Below are 17,737 nucleotides of genomic sequence, written 5' to 3' on the forward strand. Positions count from 1 at the left end.
TCTGCTGATCTCCACGGTAACAATTAGACGGGCTAAGGGACATCTGGGGACAGTTTAAATGGCTTTTAGCGATGAGGTCCCTGGAGGTGAAGGTATGTTCCACTTGCCTTTGGCTCCCTGGAGACTCAGGCAATTTCCACTTGCACAATTAAACTAAAGGCGGTCATTTTGGGGCGAATTAGAATTCCTGAAGCAGAGACAGCCCTCAGGCTTTCAGTTAGAAACGTTCCAGTGGTCAGATTTGATGCGGAAATGGCTGTGACATGTTCTTTTAGAAACGTTCCTATTAACTCTCATGACCGGTGGAGTATTTCATTGTGATGTTGATTAATCGCTTGCAATGTAGGGCTGGGATGGCTAAGCTAAGCTTTCTCAGTGTTAGGAATGGACACCTAGAGGGAGCAATCCTCCGAATCTAGCAAAAAGCTGTTTTGTTAGATCACAATTGCAGATTCCGTGTTTAATCGGAACAACCCCCTGCTCACATCCAGACTGAGCACGACACCTCTCTCGCACCTATATATAAGTAGAAGTGTATATATACTCTTTTGATATATACTCTTTTGATATATACTCTTTTGATATATACTCTTTTCAAGGGCACTTGAGCCGTGGCCCACTGGTCGGGGTTCGAACCGGCAACCCTCCGGTCCACAAGTCCGACGTGCTAACCGGTAGGCCACGGCTGCCCCTGCCCAACCTCATCCTCCCGCTGCTCACGTTCCTCTCGTCTCTCGCTCCCACAGGGCCTGCAGGTGTCCACCAAGCAGAAGATCTCGCCGTGGGACGTGTTCGAGGGCCTCAAGCACTCGGCGCCGCTCTCCTGGGGTTGGTTCGGCACGGTGCGCGTGGACCGCAAGGTCACCAAGTTCGAGGAGCAGCAGCGGCTGCTGCTCTACCACACGCACGTCAAGCCCAAGCCGCGCAGCTACTACCTGGAGCCGCTCAACCTGCCGCCCGAGGAGGAGGAGCCGCCCACTCCCGTCCCCCAGGAGCCCGAGAAGAAGATGGCCGAGGCGGTCAAGGCCGAGAAGAGCGTCTCGGCCGTGCCCTCGGAGCCCAAGAAGAAGTCCAAGAAGAAGAAGCCCTCGTCCACCACTAAGCCAGAGGTGGGTCTGCCCAGGCAGGCAAATGGAACTCCTGTAAGTGTCTGTTTTTTAATGAGGTCACAAGTACTGAAATGCTCTACGTTCTACATTCTACATTTGTCTTGACCGTAATGAGATGTTCCTAATAGTCTATTACCAGAAATGCAGATTGACTTGACTGTGCATCTTCAGGTGGATCTAATTGTGTCAGTCAACTAACAGCTAGCTAGCCACACCGAGGGAAATTCCACCTGTAACCGTTTGCCTTTTCGCTTGCTCTATGTCTGTGTGACATTTTAAAGATGAACAACCCCTACAGATTCCTCACTGTGCTGCAATCTCACCAGCACTGTGGTGTTCCTGTAGCCCATTGAGTTGCACTATAATGCTACAGTAACTTCCTGTGTAGGGTTGGGTATCGTTTGGGTTTTATCCGATACCGGTGCTAAATCGACACTTTTAAAACGGTGCCGGTGCCGAAACGGTGCCTGAACCAGTACTTTGTTTTAAATTAAAATGGTCTAAAGCATGAATTGCTTTTTTTTTTTTTTTATTGATAAGACAAATTTGAACATGAAATTGAATTGTTATATTCAATTTACTATCAATATCTCATTGCTCCTACGAATAATACATTTAAATGTTAAAACAGCATGCATCACACAATGGTAAGCTCTGCTTTCAAGTTTACCCAGTGTAGGCGGTTTGCCATAGGTCATGGACAACGGCATTTGCAAGCAAGCTAATCTAACAGGGACTCTACTTTTCAGTTAATTCAGTGTGTTCCCAAATGCTTCAAGAAATTTCATGTCTTAACACATAACACGCAATAGTTTTGAACATGTTAGGCTACATGTCGGTGTTGAAGTGTTTATATTCCCAATGCTAGCCTAGTAGGCATTTTAACAGCAACTATGGCTATGCGCTAACACCAGTCAGCTGAGTTTAATTAGCTAGCGATAAAGTAGGCTACGGAGATGGTTTCATAGCCTCTTTGACAGCTCAGCGACATCAGGTATGTAACCTACATATTTATGTTTTTGCCAGCTAACTTTTAACATGATCTTCATATTCATTGTGATATAATGGCTATATGGGCCTCATGCACATGAAAGATTAATATCTTGCCATTATGTTGTTTAGAACACACCTTGTAATAAAGTTTTCACCTTACAAATTTGATAATATTTCAAATAAATGCCAGTTAGCGCATTAGCAAAGATATTGTGTAACAAATAGGCTACTGTTGTTGTTTCATAGCCTTTTGCTTGTGTGTAGTTAGGCCCAATGCTAGATTTTGACAAGAGCATGTGATATCGCTTTAAAGTAAGCTAGGCCTACTTGGGCTCACGCAAGCTGTCAAACACTGTCCACTCGCCTATGTGGTGCACCCCTCTGGTTTTTACATCCAGTGTTTATGTTGGGTAACTCTATCTGGATGTGTTGCTATCAGAGCAAGACGTTAGAGGTGGCGCATGACATGCAGTGATGCCTATAAAAAAAATACCCGGTAATAATAAAAAAAAAAACGCTATTTAAGCACCGAAATGAGGCACCGAAATCCACGTTGTTATTCGATGCAGTTACCGTTTGCGTCGGCACCGGTGCCATATTAGAACCGTGTTTCGGTGCCCAACCCTATTCCTGTGTATTAGCCGCAGGACAGTGTTTTTATGCAAGTAAAAGAAACAATCATATTAATACCAAATAACTGTCCCCGTGTATTAACCTAACCCTGGAAATCCAGAGTTCTCGCAGGAGCACAATTTGAATTTGCTCAGCGAGTCACTCTGCCAATGAGTAATGATGCTCATTACTTATGTCCCTTGTATCGTGGGGCACCAAATTACATCGTGTATCTGATATAGGCGGGACAGAGGTGAGCTAGACAGATGACAACAGCGCTGCAACGAATCAGTCAATAAACATTGGTCGTAATGTTATCCAATTGCGTCGAAGTCCGGAACCAGTCAGTAAACATTGGTGTTATCCAATTGCGTGCAGTGAGATTTTCAAATGCATGCTTGGTGCCGCGCCTTGAGTTGGGCCATTACATTAGTCATTGCCTTAACCCATTTACTCCTAAAATGCCTGCTAAAAACGCCGATAGAATCCTATGGCATTCTAGACTAAATAACCTTATTTCCTGAGGTTTTTCTGAAAACATACTAAAAATTGTCAACGTCTACCAAAATGTAATATCTAAGCCTCTGTAGCACCTAGAAACATGAAATAAAAAGCATGCTGCGCTACGCAGCATCCAGCGGGAGGGTCAATGTTGAGCGCGAATGGGTTAATCTTTCTAGATTTTCCAGGCTCTAATAACCTCATAGCTGAAGAAATTTAGCAAAATCGATGTATAAGCCACGGCTAATAGTTGGGAAATTACGGGGTAAAACTCTGTTGGACAGTGTCTTGGAAATACAAGTTAAATTAAACAAGTTGTGTACTACTAGTAACATTACTGCTTATGACGCACGTAGCCCGTGATTATGAGTCTGTGATGGGTTGCTCAAAATCTATTTCGTAATCATGCTGACGACTATGCCAGCACTGCCACCAATGGCTTTCTTTGTTGTTCTGTCGAGGTCTTGAGATGTGCGAGGCAGCGTGGGTATATTTGTCGCAGGTTGGCTGCGTATGTTCTGCTATCTGATGGTGTCAGTTGGGGGGGTACTGCGCAGCAGCAGCTAACCACACTGAAGCGTTTCAACCGTCATTCCTCTTTTTAAAGAGGCGCCTCTTTGCCCACCCCACAGAACACGAGTGTGAGCATGCGTGCGTGTGTGTGTGTGTGTGTGTTTGTGTTTGTTTTCATTCATATTTATTTGTCCATTTGATCCATTACTGACTCAGGATTACGGTGCCCGTAACCCAGCTGTGGTCCCCTACCCTGGAGGAATGTCTCAGGACATGATGGCCCAGCAGAACCCGTATCGCATGGGTTACAATCCAGCCCAGATGGGCATGTACGCTCAGAACCAGCCCCTACCGCCAGGTGAGTCTCTTGCATCTAGCTGCTCTAGGTGGGTCATTCTGTGTCAAATCAGGTAAGATTTGCTGCACTGTTTCAGATGTTGTTCAAACCTTGTCTATATCAAGAATGGGTTCCAAAACCAAGGCCTGTCAAATATTTCTGTTCAAATCCTAGTCTTCGAATTATTTTCAGCCCTTGAAATTACTTCAGTTTTACAGCCTGAAAATCACATTATCTGGGAAGCAATGTTTGGACATTAATATAATGAAAAGTATTACTCATAGCCAGCCCAAACTTCTACAAGGTCCTAGATTTGGAAAAAAGGGTAAAAAGAGTGACATTAGTATAAACTTGATTTTGTATGCATTTGATATCAATCATTATTTGTTTATTTGCATACTATATTTTATTAATGTTGTGCCAATATTTCATCTCTCCACACATAATGGGCTTGAAAGATTAAACAAGGGGCGGTTTTGGTTTTTTGGTAATTTTCATTGATTGAAAACATGAAAATGTTTGTGAAAGTAGCTCAGTGTATTTAGAGACATTTAATGTATTTAGAGACATTTACAGACATTTAATGCTGTACTATACCATGGTCCATGGAACCATGGTTCGGTTCGTCTGCAGTATGAAATCACTTTTTGAATGGTTCGGACCAATTACAGGAAGTTTACAAGACTCAATATCACCAGTTTTGCACTTTGTTCCAAATATAGGGCCTTATATAAAGTTAACGGCCATGCAATATAAACTTTTATTGGTCCCGTCATACTGAGAACATATTTGTCTTTCACTAAGTTTGGTTAGGCTAGGAATAAAGCTTTTAAAGATGTCCAAACATGGCCTCCCAAATAAGGTATTTCTGGGAGTCTAATGATACAAAATCAAGGGTGAAAAAAAACGTAAATGAATTTAGCAAAAATATTTTATAGGTTGTAGTTTTGGGACCTAAATATTAGATTGACAAACCTTGAGCAAAATTTGAGATGATGCAGTAACCATTTTGTCTGGATTCAGTCTGATTTGACACGGAATGACCCAGGTAGTACATTTATTTAGTATTTCATGTAAGGGATAATGAACAAAGCCGCGCTCGGATATTGGGAAATGATGCAGCTATCACACCGTGAAGTGCATTATTTTCCAATACCCGAATGCCGAGAAGTACATTATTAATCCCACTTGTGGATTGTGGATTATTCCACCACTGAAATAAGTGTTTCCTTACTGCTATTGTCCCAGCATGTCATCACCTTCCTTGGTAAATCTGACTCTCTGTCTGTCTGTCTGCTTGCCTGTCTGTCTGCCTGTCTGTCTGTCTGCTTGCCTGTCTGTCTGCAGGAGGACCTGGGCTGGAGAGCCCCTACAGGCCACGTAACATGACCCCCAACAAGCTCATGCCCACGCGCCCCAGCTACCCCGCTGGCATGCAGATGCAGGGCCCCATGTCGGGCATGATGGGCATGCAGAAGGAGCAGTTCCAGATGGGCTACAAGCCGCAGCAGCCCATGGGGCACAACCAGATGCTGCGGCAGCAACTGCAGGTCAGATTGGTGAGTCCCATGCGATTTTTGACGCATGTAAGACTGCCCCGTTATCAGTGCAAGGGATGATGGGATGTGGTGTTGTTGGGGGTAAATGTTTTGACATGCTACTTTGAGTGGTCTTTGACTTGGGTAGTGCTGCCAAGGGCTTTTGTTTGGTGGTTGTACTTGAGTCCACTGAGATTTCCTTCCTCCTGGTGAAAGTGAAATCCAGCTATTAACTGATCACATGAACCATGTTTGCTGTTTTCCAGTAATATCATCAAAGCTGTTTGGAGATCAGAGTGTTTGGTGAAACGCTAAATGAGCTGCCAGTTTTTGAGCCCCCCTCTAAATATGTTGCCAACTGATAACTTGTGGAAGCCTCACAACAAGGAAATAATATTCGGCACCATCAAGATTAATATTTATCTCCTCTCTCTTTTCAGAACCAGATGCAAATCAGACAGATGAATTCCAATCCACAATATTCATCAATGCAGCCAACACAGGCACGTGCTGATAGGAGCAGGCTACTATTAGTGCTGACATTCAGATATAGAAATATGAATGATTATTAATGAATCAAGAAGTGAACATATGTATTATTGTTATAATATTACAAAGTTTATATTGATTAGTTGAAAAACGTCTAGTAAATGTCTTCGTCTTATTTCTGAAGACTTGAATATCTGCTGTTCTTTGTAAACAGAATATCTCCCAGGGCTACACCACTTACATGACCGGAATGCAGTCGCATCCCTCGCAGCCGGGGGGCATAGTTCCGCCGTCGTACGGCAACCAGAATTTCCAGGGTAACCACCCTGGCACCAACCCTGGCGTGGTGGACCCCCTGAGGCAGATGCCGACGAGACCCAGCGGCTACGTTCATCAGCAGGCACCGGGCTACACGCACCCCATGCAGAACGTCCAGAGGTGAGGACCAAAACGTCAGCACTACAACGCTGGCTCCTGTGCTAACCCAGAGACTTTCTAATGTGGAGACGCAGCACTCAGAGAATCCTCCATAGACATGCCTGGGGTTGTTTGGCAGTAGTCTCTACACATATCCCGCCCCTTCCAGTATGCATCCCCATTCACTTGAATAGGAAAATAGCTTCCCGATAACTGCCCAAAGTGCCTTGCAAGATGGCCGCCGACAGGGGGGATTTGCCTACCTAATGGTCAGTTCATGATGGTCAGGTCATTTTCATCTACTGTCCATTCTGTTTACATCAGCTGGCTAACTAGAATATTCTTCAACTTTTTTCCTTCAAAGTGTTGACGATTCTAAACTCAATATGGATATTCCATATAGTACATGACAGAAAAAATATTAGTTGGCTTTTACATGGCTTGCATGCATCAGGCACTCAATACAAAGCAGCTTCGGCCGGAAATAGAAAACCGGATTTCTGAATGCTGAGGTGTCATGGCGATACCCACTGTTAGCTCAGGAATATCGTGGATAGACTTTTAAGTACTGTCTGTCTATCCTATGTGAAGTTTCTCAAGTCTCTTCCAGTGAGAGAGGGGTCTCTCCTTTTGAAAGGAATGCTATGTTGTACACCGAACAGGCACTTGAAGGCATTATTACCAGAATGGCTGCCAAGCTGTGGAGGATTCGACCCTGATGCTAACGTAGTGTATATGCATGTCTTTCTTTCTTTCTTTCTTTCTTTCTTTCTTTCTTTCTCTCCCTCTCTCTCTCTCTCTCTCTCTCCTTTTTCTTTCTCTCGCTCTTTCTTTCTCTCTCTCTCTCTCTCTCTCTCTCTCTCTCTCTCTCTCTCTCTCTCTCTCCCTCTCCCTCTCCCCCTCTCCTTTGCCGGCTCCAGGTTCCAGCACCAACCCATGCAGCAGTCGCAGCTCATGCACGGGCTGAGCCACATGGCCGGTCAGGGCGTGCACCCGTCCATGCGGCCCAACCAGATGCTGGAACAGCAAGCCCAGGCTCAGGCCCAAGCCCAGGCCCAGGCTCAGGCCCAGCAACAGGCAGCGCAGCAACAGCAGGCGCAGCAGCAGCAAGTGCAGCAGCAGCAGCAGCAGCAAGTGCAGCAGCAGCAGTTCCTGCGGCAGCAGGCGCAAGCGCTCCGGGTAAATGACAGCCATGTGCCCCGTGCAGGAAGCCATTCATCTCTCTCATCCCCCCCCCCCCCCCCACACCAACCAGTTTATAAATCCATTAGAAGATTATTTTTATGAATTTGTTAGTTGTAGGTGATCAGTAAAATTTATTTCAGTGAACCTTCACATCTACTTTAGATACTCAGACTGAAATCGCCTATTGATCAGTTAAGACAACCTACACTTGAGGTCATTGCTGAATGCTGATATGCGTGTGTGTTTGTCCCAACAGCAGCAGGCTCAGCAGCAGCAGCAGGTCCAGCAGCAGGTCCAGCAGCAGCAGGTGCAGCCCCAGCAAGTCCAGCAGCAGCAGCAGCAGCAGCAGGTGCAAGCGCAGCAGGTCCCCACAGCGCAGCCGCCCGCGCCCACACAGAACCAGACACTGATGCAGCCGCTGCCCCCACAACAGCCCATCGTGAGTCGTCTCGACATCTGGAGAGACCTCGACTTTAGTTTTGTACAGATTGAATGTAGAGAATGGTGGGAAATGGTTGTAGTAAAGGCTGTGACATGCTCTGGCTCCCAGCTCCACTCTCAAAGAGAGATGGCCAGTCTGACATGGCCAGAATTATGTTTTATATTTACATGATAGCCGACATCTCCACTTGTTCTCAAGAACATATGGAACAGTCTAGAAGTCTGATATTTGACATGCTGATGTCATACTGCTGCATTTTGTGTCATCTTAATTGTGTGTGTGTGTGTGTGTGTGTGTGTGTGTGTGTGTGTTGCAGTTTCCCCGGCAGGGTATGCAGCAGACTCAGCAACAGCAACAGACAGCAGCCCTGGTCAGACAGCTCCAGCAGCAGCTCTCAAGTAAGTCATTACACACACACACACACACACACACACACACACACACACACACACACACACACACACACACACACACACACAGTCTCTCAGGGTTGCCAAACACTGACGGCACTGGCTGCCTTCGAATCACATCATTTAACAACCATACCACATTGTGTGGGCCCTCGGGGACCCAGGTTTGAGTCTCTGCAATAAAGGCAAAAAAATAAATAATGTCCAAATAAATCTCCCTTTACTGTTTTAAAATGCGTTATGTTCTTCATCTCTTTCTTCACTCCACCAGATACACAACCTGGACAGAACACAGCCCCCTATTATTGAGAGAAAACAAGACTGTGTGTGTGTGGTAGCGAGAGCGACAAGAGACGGCGAGAGTGTGTGTATGTATTACTGTCAAGGAAGGAGAGGTGCACATGTGGATATGGATGAATGCCCAGCCCAGCCCAGCCCAGCCCAGCCCAGCCCAGCCCAGCCGGACACTTTGCAGTGGCAGATTGCTGAGCGTGAGCCCATGCAGACAGCGGACATTTTAAGGGGGTGAGGGGTGGGGGTGTCAGCCGGTGGTTTACTGAATGCTAAAATGACCTGTAGCCTGTGTACAGGGCTCAAATATGGGCCGAAATCACGCCGACTTCACATCAGACATGTAATTATGATCTGCAGGGAAGGCACTCTGCTGTGAAATAGTGATCATGGAGTATACAATGGAAAGAGTTTATGTAAAAAAGAAGTGCAAGAAATTATAAGAATAATGCAATTTTTATTTTATTTCAATTTGTACAATTTTTTCAGTTTGGTGTATTTCTCATTAAAAAAAATCATGTCTGTTTTTATGCCTTGGTTTTTGTGTGCATGGTTATGGTGGTGTTCTGTGTTCTCCCACATACTCCAATGATTAAAACTGAAGCGAACATTTCTTTGCTTCATGGTCTTAGGGAAATGCTAGGATTACTGCAGGCCTCGATTTCATAGTTTGTGGCACAATTTGAGTGCAGCAGATGTCATTTTGCCAACCATGCGTAGGTACTACTGGAGCAGAAAAAAGCAGGAAAATCCTACTGGCCAAAAACACAGAAACTTTGCCATAGAAGTTGTAGCATAGCATGACATATTTTTGTAACCATGGCAAAAAATGTGTAGTCCAGAGATGTTATCCACTAGAGATACGGTATGAAAATGTGATATGATTATAGTAAACGAAATGATCACGGTTTTTGGCATTATTGCAATATGATTTTTTTTTTTTCTAAACCTATCACCAATGTTGCACAGAACTCATAATTGGCCTTACCTCCATGCACAGTAGCATCAAAACTATAGGTCATCAGAACAGCATAGTCAGTGTCTTGTCATAAAAGTGGTGTGGCTCTTTTGTAGACACTCCCATTCGTGTGAGTTCTGGAGCATCCTGTAATCCAACTATCCAACTTGGTCTAACTATATGTATATCATCTGATTTTAATATTTACAGATATGGGCTATTTTTAACATTCAACATTTATTGTCTATTTGGCCTCTTATGAAATCATGCATTGAACAATTTAAGCACAGTTCAACTTCTAGAAACTTAAATGCATGCATGCTTAGCATTTTGTGAAAGTAAATCATTAACGCTACATTGACCTACTCTCAGCCATGAGCTGTATCCTCTGATTATGTACAGTCATATAAGCGATATTTTAACATTTATTTTGTATTTGGCCTTTTATGAAATCAACTTTAGGCTTTCGTTCAATAAATGGAGACCATGTAGAAATGTTCTACAATTTCAAAACCGGGCTACTCTGGAACAGCTAATTGTACAGGGGACGTCTTTAGGCCTTGCGGGGGGTACTGAAGCCTCAAGATGATCAAAAGCCCCCCTAAACATAGAGTAATAATATGCGTCCAAATTCACATCCATTATTCTCTGTTGAATTGCTCACGGAGTACTTATCACACAGATATCACATGAACGAACAAAACCGGGGCTTTCCAGAATGCATGAAATGTAGGATAACTAGGATTATTGGAAAACACCTCCATCCTTCGTTTTCACTGGATTGCTCTTGTTTATTAGGTGATTGCAGGTCCCAGCGTATTAAAAAAGAGTGTACATCTTACACTTACACAAATCTTACACTTTCGGTCACCTTATCCGAGGGAACTCTTATTAATGTGTGATGTCTGCTTCCATCTAGAGGTCACTGTGAATTTTGCTAGTTACATTAAACTGCAACAAAATGACCTCATAAAAATGACAAATGCAGATTTCCCTCCTCCAACAAACTTAATTTGCAACCAAAAAAAAAGAGGCATGACCTGAAAATTTATTGACAGACAAGTCTAGTTTTCTTGCTCTTTTTTGGCTTCTCCTTAGCCGTGTCCTTTTCGAGGCGGTTAAAAAGTACACCAGTGTCAGGCCCCAGTGGTCGCCCTTCAAAAGAGCAGGTCCTTCCATGGTACCGCTCCAGGAAGCGCAAGGCCTCCCAGGTTCGCTCCTCCAGCCTCACCCCCAGCCTGGAGAGCAGCTTATCGGCCAGTCCAGGTACCACAGGCTGAAGGAGGGTGCCATAGACTCTCAGACACTCCATCGACACATGGAGAATGCCGTCATGCCACCGTTTATCACATGCATCAGTGCAGTCAAGCTTCCACGGTGCATGCCTCTGGACGAAGCCATTAGTCTGCCGGACACATGCACTGATGGCCTCCAGGGCCTTATAGATGTGCAGCCTCTCAAAGTGCTCCTGTACTGCGTTTGGAAGTTCAGCGACCGACTCGACCATTTTGTAATCTTCTGGCTTAGCTCTACTGGTGGGTTCTTGGGCACTACCTTTAGGAAAGGATCTGGAGCAGAAGTGGGGGTAGACCTGAACAGGGTTTAGTGAAGGAGCTGTGCATCGGTTCAGCAGTCCTCCAAGGGCGTCGGCCAGCTCGCTGTTCAGCAACTTCACCAGTTTGGCGTCATTATAGTCACAGTCATGCTCTGGGACCCCTTGTCTAAGAAGGAAATATCTCATGCCATCCTCAGTGTATCTCTGTGACGTGTCAAAGGGGTCCACCACATTTCCGAGGCTCTTGGACATCTTCTTGCCCTGCACAGTCCAGTGAGAGTGCACATGTATGACCTGTGGAGAAGGCAATCCCGCCGCCATCAGAAATGCCGGCCAGTATATAGCATGGAATTTTAGGATGTCTTTTCCAACAATGTGATGGGCAGCATTCCACCACAAACTGTGGTTTCCAGGGTACCCAGCAACTGTGAGGTAGTTCACCAAGGCATCAAGCCACACGTAGATCGTTTGCTCTGGGTCGCCTGGCACAGCAATGCCCCATCGGAGTCGGCTTTTCTGTCGAGAGACGGACAGGTCTGGCAGTTCGCTGTCCAGCCACTGGAGCACCATGTGGTAGAACTTCTTTGGCTGCACTGCGTTTGGGTTCTCCTTCAGCCACCGCAGCAGTGGAGAACGGAACTCAGAGAGGCGGAACATGTAGTTCTCCTCCTTCATCCACTCCACCTAAGGCACGAAAAGAAAGGGGAGTTAAGGGACACCATGACAGAAATATAATTTCTCCAGATGACAGTATTATTTCCCTTTATCATTGGCCTGTCATAACCATGGGATTTATTTCATTGTTAGAAAAGAACATATACCAGACCTTGTGACCACTCTCAGTGGAAATCTTTATTACATTCCCATTGACATCAGAGGCTTCAGTGACCTGAGTTGGCATGAGAAAGCTTTCGTCTTGTGTGGAGTACCATCCTTCGTAGGTTCCTTTGTAAATGAACCCTTTTTGGTGAAGTATAGTCCAGAAAAGCTCAACTGTGCAGTGGTGTCTATTTTCAGTGGTTCTAATGAAATCTGTGTAGGAAATGTTGCTTCTTACAAAGAGGTGTTTAAACCTCTCCGATACTTCATTGCAGAATGTGAGGGGGTCTTTCTTCACAGACTCTGCTGCTTGTTGAATCTTCAGACCATGCTCATCAGTGCCTGAAAGACAAGGACAACTTTGTGAAAACAATCAGGATGAGTTATTTAAATCTCTCTCTCAAATTCAAATTCAAATAGAGCTTTATTGGCATGGCCATGTGGTATAGTGTTGCCAAAGCAGACACACGAACAAAAACAACACCAACTAAGAAAAGTAATCTCTCTCTCTCTCTCTTTTTTCACTTACCGGTTGCAAATCTTGAGCTGAATCCTTGCAAGAGTTTGGACCTGTGCAAACAATCAGCTGTTACTGCTGAATAGAGGTGTCCAATGTGAGGAGCCGCATTTACATAGAAAATTGGGGTTGTTATGTAGAACACTTTTCCAGAGTTGTCTGTGTGCGTGAATCGCGATGAGATCCATTGAGAGCTCCACAGGGATGACTTCAACGGTAGTTTCGAGGAGAGCCGACTCCTTGACCTTAGATAGTCAAAACGTGTCAGCACAGGGATATGCGGTTTCATCTTCATGTGCGAGTTCGTAGACAAAGCTTTGTCGGTGAGTTGATCTTTTTATTAAAGCTAAATTGTACCCTCATTCCGTTGTTCCTTTCCCAATGACTTATCTGTGGTTTTGTCCATAACCTAATCAAGCAAAACACACAGCTTAGCGTATGCATGCCTCAATGTTACGCCAGTCCCGTACACTTCCGGGAAGCGCGTAATACGAGCTGACGTCATATTATCCAACCATTGCCACGGGGAGGCGCCAGGCTCGCTCTCTACCGACGGGTCTTCTGACGGCCCTGACCCCACCTGACTTCTGTTGTAACTAAGTTGCATTTGTCACATCAACTTACAGTGAGCGAGTGATATAATGTTATGCATTCTGAATTTAATTTCGATCTTCTCATGACGAAAGGTTAGCGGATAAATACAAGCTAGTCTAAGCATTTTAAACTTTCACACAGTTTCATTTATCTAATTTATTTCATTTATAAGCACTAGCACTTGCAGCGAACGGAGAAAACAGTTAGATTTTCACACCAAAAGACTCACCACCAGGAAGTTTGGTTTACACACGGCTGGTTGAACAGACGTTGGTGCCTACAGCGAACGGATTAAGCGAAAAAGGTATGCACGAACTCTTCCAGGAATTCATGTTTAATTGTCATAAGTTAGATTTGTTATCTCCGTTTTAAGACTGGACGTAGGCTACGCTAAACTATCCCTCAAGTTTTTTTTAAGTTTGACATAGTAGCCTAGTCCAAATTTGACTGACACACACACACAATTGAACCACCGAGTAATTTGTATAAGTGAAGTGAACAGTTGATGCGAAATAAAATGTTTTGTGTCTGTGGTTCAGACACACTGACATTACGCCTCGGTGCGCAAGACTATTCCTTTCATTTGTGTTGAGCGCAAGGGGAATGTCGGTGTCACATGATTCCGGGTTAGCTCAAATCAACAAGAACGCTAGCACTTCTTAAAGAAAATAAATTATTTCGGTTACTTTTTAATAAATGAAATCCGAGATAAACCGATGCCCCTTGCTTTTTTAGATGAATGCTGAAGTTGCAACTTCGATTGATTTCTACATTGGACTGTCTTTGGCGGTCAGTTCGTGTCTCTTCATTGGAGGAAGTTTTATTTTGAAGAAGAAGGGGCTCTTACGTTTGGCAAGCAAAGGGTCTATGAGAGCAGGTATGTTTTTCTATTTTCTGCTAGATAGTTAATCAATTTATGAAAGGTTGACTGATTCAACCCAGGACACAGTTGATGCCTCTCAATTCTTGTTTAGGTCAGGGGGGATATGCTTACCTGAAGGAGTGGTTATGGTGGGCTGGACTTATATCAAGTAAGTTGGAGATGCCTGAACGTCATTACACCAGAGAACTCAAATAGCCTATCCCAGTGACTAAGCCAGTTGTTGCTGCTTTTATCTTGCACTGTCTTACACAATGATCATTTTATTTGTCTTGAACATTGTGGTCTTTGTTTTCACATAGTCATGGGAAAGTCATTGTGGGTTCCAATCTAACACAAACACTCATACAGAATCAGATTCATTCAAATTGTTGTTCATAGGCTACCAAGTTTCCTGTTAGCTTGGAATAAAACATTTAGTATTTATATTTACATTCCAAAAAAAGTTGGATAGATAGTTAGTTAGAGAAAGTTGGATAAAACACATTTTTACTAGGCTCTGTTTGGCAGTGGGAGTAGGAGAAGCTGCCAATTTCGCTGCATATGCCTTTGCCCCAGCTATGTTAGTGACACCTCTTGGAGCACTGAGCGTATTGGTGAGGTATGTATGATTTTACACAAAAATGCTAAGAAGAACTAAAGAAAATTCAGTTAAAATGTCTCATCTTTTGCATTTTCTGTTTGCCACAGCGCTGTGTTGTCCTCTTACTTCCTGGATGAGCGGCTGAATGTCCATGGGAAGATCGGCTGCCTGCTTTGCATTCTGGGCTCCACAGTGATGGTAATTCATGCACCCCAAGAGGAGGAGGTGGACTCATTAAGTGCCATGGCTGAGAAGCTCAAAGACCCAGGTACACAAGCCTATACTGCTACTCATGCTTTGTACCACATGTATGCATATGGCGGTATAAGAACATGGTTCAGAATTATAGTTTATAAGTGTTGGACCTTTTCCCAATCTTTGCTCTTCTCTTTTTGTTTGGACAGGGTTCATTGTGTTTGCTGTGTGTATTGTGGCAAGCTGCCTGGTGCTTATCTTCTTTGTGGCTCCACGATACGGCCAGAAGAACGTCCTCGTCTACATTCTCATTTGCTCCGTCATTGGCTCTCTGTCTGTGTCTTGCGTCAAGGGCCTTGGAATCGGGATTAAAGAGCTGTTTGCAGGCACTGCCGTGCTGAAGGAGCCTCTGTTTTGGGCTTTACTCGTATGCCTGGTTGTTTGCATCAGCATCCAGATCAGCTACTTGAACAAAGCCCTGGACATCTACAACACGTCTCTGGTAACACCGATCTACTATGTGTTCTTCACCACGTCCGTCATGGCCTGTTCGGCCATCTTGTTTAAGGAGTGGCTGCGCATGACTGTGGATGGAGCCTTGGGCACCATCAGTGGCTTCCTCACCATCATCCTGGGCATCTTTCTCCTTCACGCCTTTAAAGACGTCACCTTCACCTGGGACTCGTTACCTCTGTGCCTCCGTCAGGTTCCCCAGAGCTCCCCGTGGGCTCAGCCCTACAGCCCACTGCCGAATCACGACTTCCCCGAGGACAGAAAGTCGCTTCTCCGGGACACTGCCAACGATGCTGGTGCACCTCCGGAGGTCACAGAAAGGAGAAACAATGGCACGCTCACAATCTAACACAAAAGACAGACACCAAAAACATTTACATATTCCCAGCAGCGAGTGACAGAAACTGCTGTTGGGTACATTATAAACACTGGAATAACTGCCCTCAGCATCACTTTTGTCTTACTGAACATCACAGTACATTGCTGAATGCAATGTTCATATCATGCCTTGCCACATGTTCTTTCTCTGTTTTGACTGCATCTTTTTTACATTAACTTATGTGTACTTATTTCCACCAGAGTTCATAATGATTGTATATCACCTAACTGCAATCTTGTCTCAAGGGTAATGAAAACATACAATGAATGTGACCTCAAAGTTGATTAACTTATTTATTTGGCCAAGCCTTGAACTAGTATTCTGTTGTGTATATATGTATTTAGTGTAGAAAATATTCTTCAAATTAAATCCAATCATATTTTATTGCTCCCTCTATTGTAACTATTAACAAAATGTTTGTGTTGCAATTAATGTAATAAAAATGGTACAAGACAACCAAGTTGAATGGTGACCTTATTGGTAGTGACAGAATATTTACAGAGGTCTTACTAGCTTCTTCTGATGGTTTAATGTCTTCATCAGAGGACTTATGACCTATGTTTTTAAATCACAAAAATAACATTACAATGACAACTTGTTGTTTCCTTTATTATTGCCAATATACAATTACGTGACTCAGCTGACAAGACATATTCCATCATTCCCATTCCAACAATGAAACAAATCCAAATGTCCTTTATGCGAGCTGTGACATTCGATGGATTAGAGGACGTTGACGTAAATGGTTCGCAGTAGTCCTCATTCTTCAAGACCACAAGCTATTACCAGATAGGACGAAACCATATGTGAGGCAATACCTCCAATCGAAATTATTCCAGAAATGGCATCTTCCTCTGTTTGACTCGTGAGAGGTCAAACTTCACAAATCCTCCCCATGAAATGCTGCTCCCCTCATAGGTAACAGTGGTTTGGAAACGCAATGCAAAGAGCAAGAGGCACTTTCTCTTTGAAATGTCATATTTTGTTTTGCCTTACAGGGTTCACCTCACAGTAGACACGCAAGCTTGAAGTGACCCAAGACCAACCTGGCCGGACGCAGATATGTTCCGTTAGTACATTCAGCGTTGATGTCGCTAGTCGGACATGGTCTCTGTGAAGGAACCTTTACTCCTCTGGGTTTGCTCGAGTCTGTTGAGGATAAACTGGCTCGTGTCAATGAAGCGTTCAACACAGTTTACAAAGCAGACCTCCGTCCTTGAGTCTAGCTTGGGGCCCGGTTTATCCATACATTTCTCCTAGAATAGCAAGACAACAGACATAACGGTGTTACTGGTGTTCACGTACATAATGTCAACGAGGGTTTATTTGAGTGAGGGGGCAGGCCAAACTAACTGTTAGCATAAGCTAGCCTTTTAGCCTAAAACACGCGTTTGAACGAGGCAGTCAAAATAAATAACATGAAATAACCATCTTTATTTGTTGTCAATGTCCAAAGCTTGTATAGTAGTAGAGCAAAGTATAGCATTATGGGTTATTAACATGGGTAGCCTAAGCTAGCGTTAGCTTAGTACTAACGTTAGCCAACCAGACACAACCCACTGCACTGCACTTACCCAACACACTTCAGTCATTTGATGAACCAGCTGCTGAAACCTCTGCTTTTGTGACTCGATTTCGATGAAATGTTGCAGCTGGGGATCTGCGGTTACTCCCTGACTGTCCATTACTACTTTCCAAAAACACTGGCTTCGACACAAACGTCTAGATCAGTAAATACAATAAGTATTTGCGAATAGAGCTGCCCAGACTCTGACCTTCACGTGTCTTGATAGGCTGCTTACATCACAGGAAACGGAAAATACTTTCTCCAATCACATTGCATATTGCTCTCTAGAAAGAAACAATTGGACGATGGAGTTTACATGACTGTGGGTTGTTGTAGCTGA

At 44.2% G+C, this 17,737-nt stretch overlaps 4 protein-coding genes across 4 annotated transcripts in view; 2 read left to right on the plus strand and 2 right to left on the minus strand.

The window, feature by feature from the left end:
* The window catches only part of med12 (mediator complex subunit 12), a 30,139-nt gene extending 20,776 nt beyond the window's left edge, over window positions 1-9,363 (plus strand). The window contains exons 36-44 of the mRNA XM_042074990.1: window positions 747-1,109; window positions 3,945-4,086; window positions 5,413-5,624; window positions 6,044-6,106; window positions 6,307-6,530; window positions 7,430-7,679; window positions 7,966-8,133; window positions 8,453-8,534; window positions 8,818-9,363. Of these exons, the coding sequence (XP_041930924.1) occupies window positions 747-1,109; window positions 3,945-4,086; window positions 5,413-5,624; window positions 6,044-6,106; window positions 6,307-6,530; window positions 7,430-7,679; window positions 7,966-8,133; window positions 8,453-8,534; window positions 8,818-8,855 (1,542 nt within the window). The 3' untranslated portion in view covers window positions 8,856-9,363. The remainder of the gene's footprint in view (window positions 1-746; window positions 1,110-3,944; window positions 4,087-5,412; window positions 5,625-6,043; window positions 6,107-6,306; window positions 6,531-7,429; window positions 7,680-7,965; window positions 8,134-8,452; window positions 8,535-8,817) is intronic.
* A 1,466-nt stretch (window positions 9,364-10,829) lies between these two features.
* Window positions 10,830-13,242, minus strand: mars2 (methionyl-tRNA synthetase 2, mitochondrial). Its single transcript, XM_042074981.1, has 3 exons — window positions 12,699-13,242; window positions 12,177-12,511; window positions 10,830-12,034 (listed from the first exon to the last, which is right to left on the minus strand). The coding sequence occupies exons 1-3, from the start codon at window positions 12,979-12,981 to the stop codon at window positions 10,844-10,846; spliced, it is 1,809 nt and encodes a 602-aa protein (XP_041930915.1). The 5' UTR covers window positions 12,982-13,242; the 3' UTR covers window positions 10,830-10,843.
* A 211-nt stretch (window positions 13,243-13,453) lies between these two features.
* Window positions 13,454-16,286, plus strand: zgc:101583 (uncharacterized protein LOC494104 homolog). The gene is made up of 6 exons (XM_042074987.1): window positions 13,454-13,584; window positions 14,016-14,157; window positions 14,255-14,311; window positions 14,671-14,761; window positions 14,851-15,011; window positions 15,148-16,286. The coding sequence occupies exons 2-6, from the start codon at window positions 14,016-14,018 to the stop codon at window positions 15,798-15,800; spliced, it is 1,104 nt and encodes a 367-aa protein (XP_041930921.1). The 5' UTR covers window positions 13,454-13,584; the 3' UTR covers window positions 15,801-16,286.
* Window positions 16,287-16,418: 132 nt separating this feature from the next.
* timm8a (translocase of inner mitochondrial membrane 8 homolog A (yeast)) lies at window positions 16,419-17,646 on the minus strand. The gene is made up of 2 exons (XM_042074989.1): window positions 17,405-17,646; window positions 16,419-17,086 (listed from the first exon to the last, which is right to left on the minus strand). The coding sequence occupies exons 1-2, from the start codon at window positions 17,513-17,515 to the stop codon at window positions 16,925-16,927; spliced, it is 273 nt and encodes a 90-aa protein (XP_041930923.1). The 5' UTR covers window positions 17,516-17,646; the 3' UTR covers window positions 16,419-16,924.
* Window positions 17,647-17,737: the final 91 nt, after the last annotated feature.

The sequence above is a fragment of the Alosa sapidissima genome, chromosome 20 (assembly GCF_018492685.1).
Source record: "Alosa sapidissima isolate fAloSap1 chromosome 20, fAloSap1.pri, whole genome shotgun sequence".
Taxonomy (NCBI): Eukaryota; Metazoa; Chordata; class Actinopteri; order Clupeiformes; family Clupeidae; genus Alosa; species Alosa sapidissima.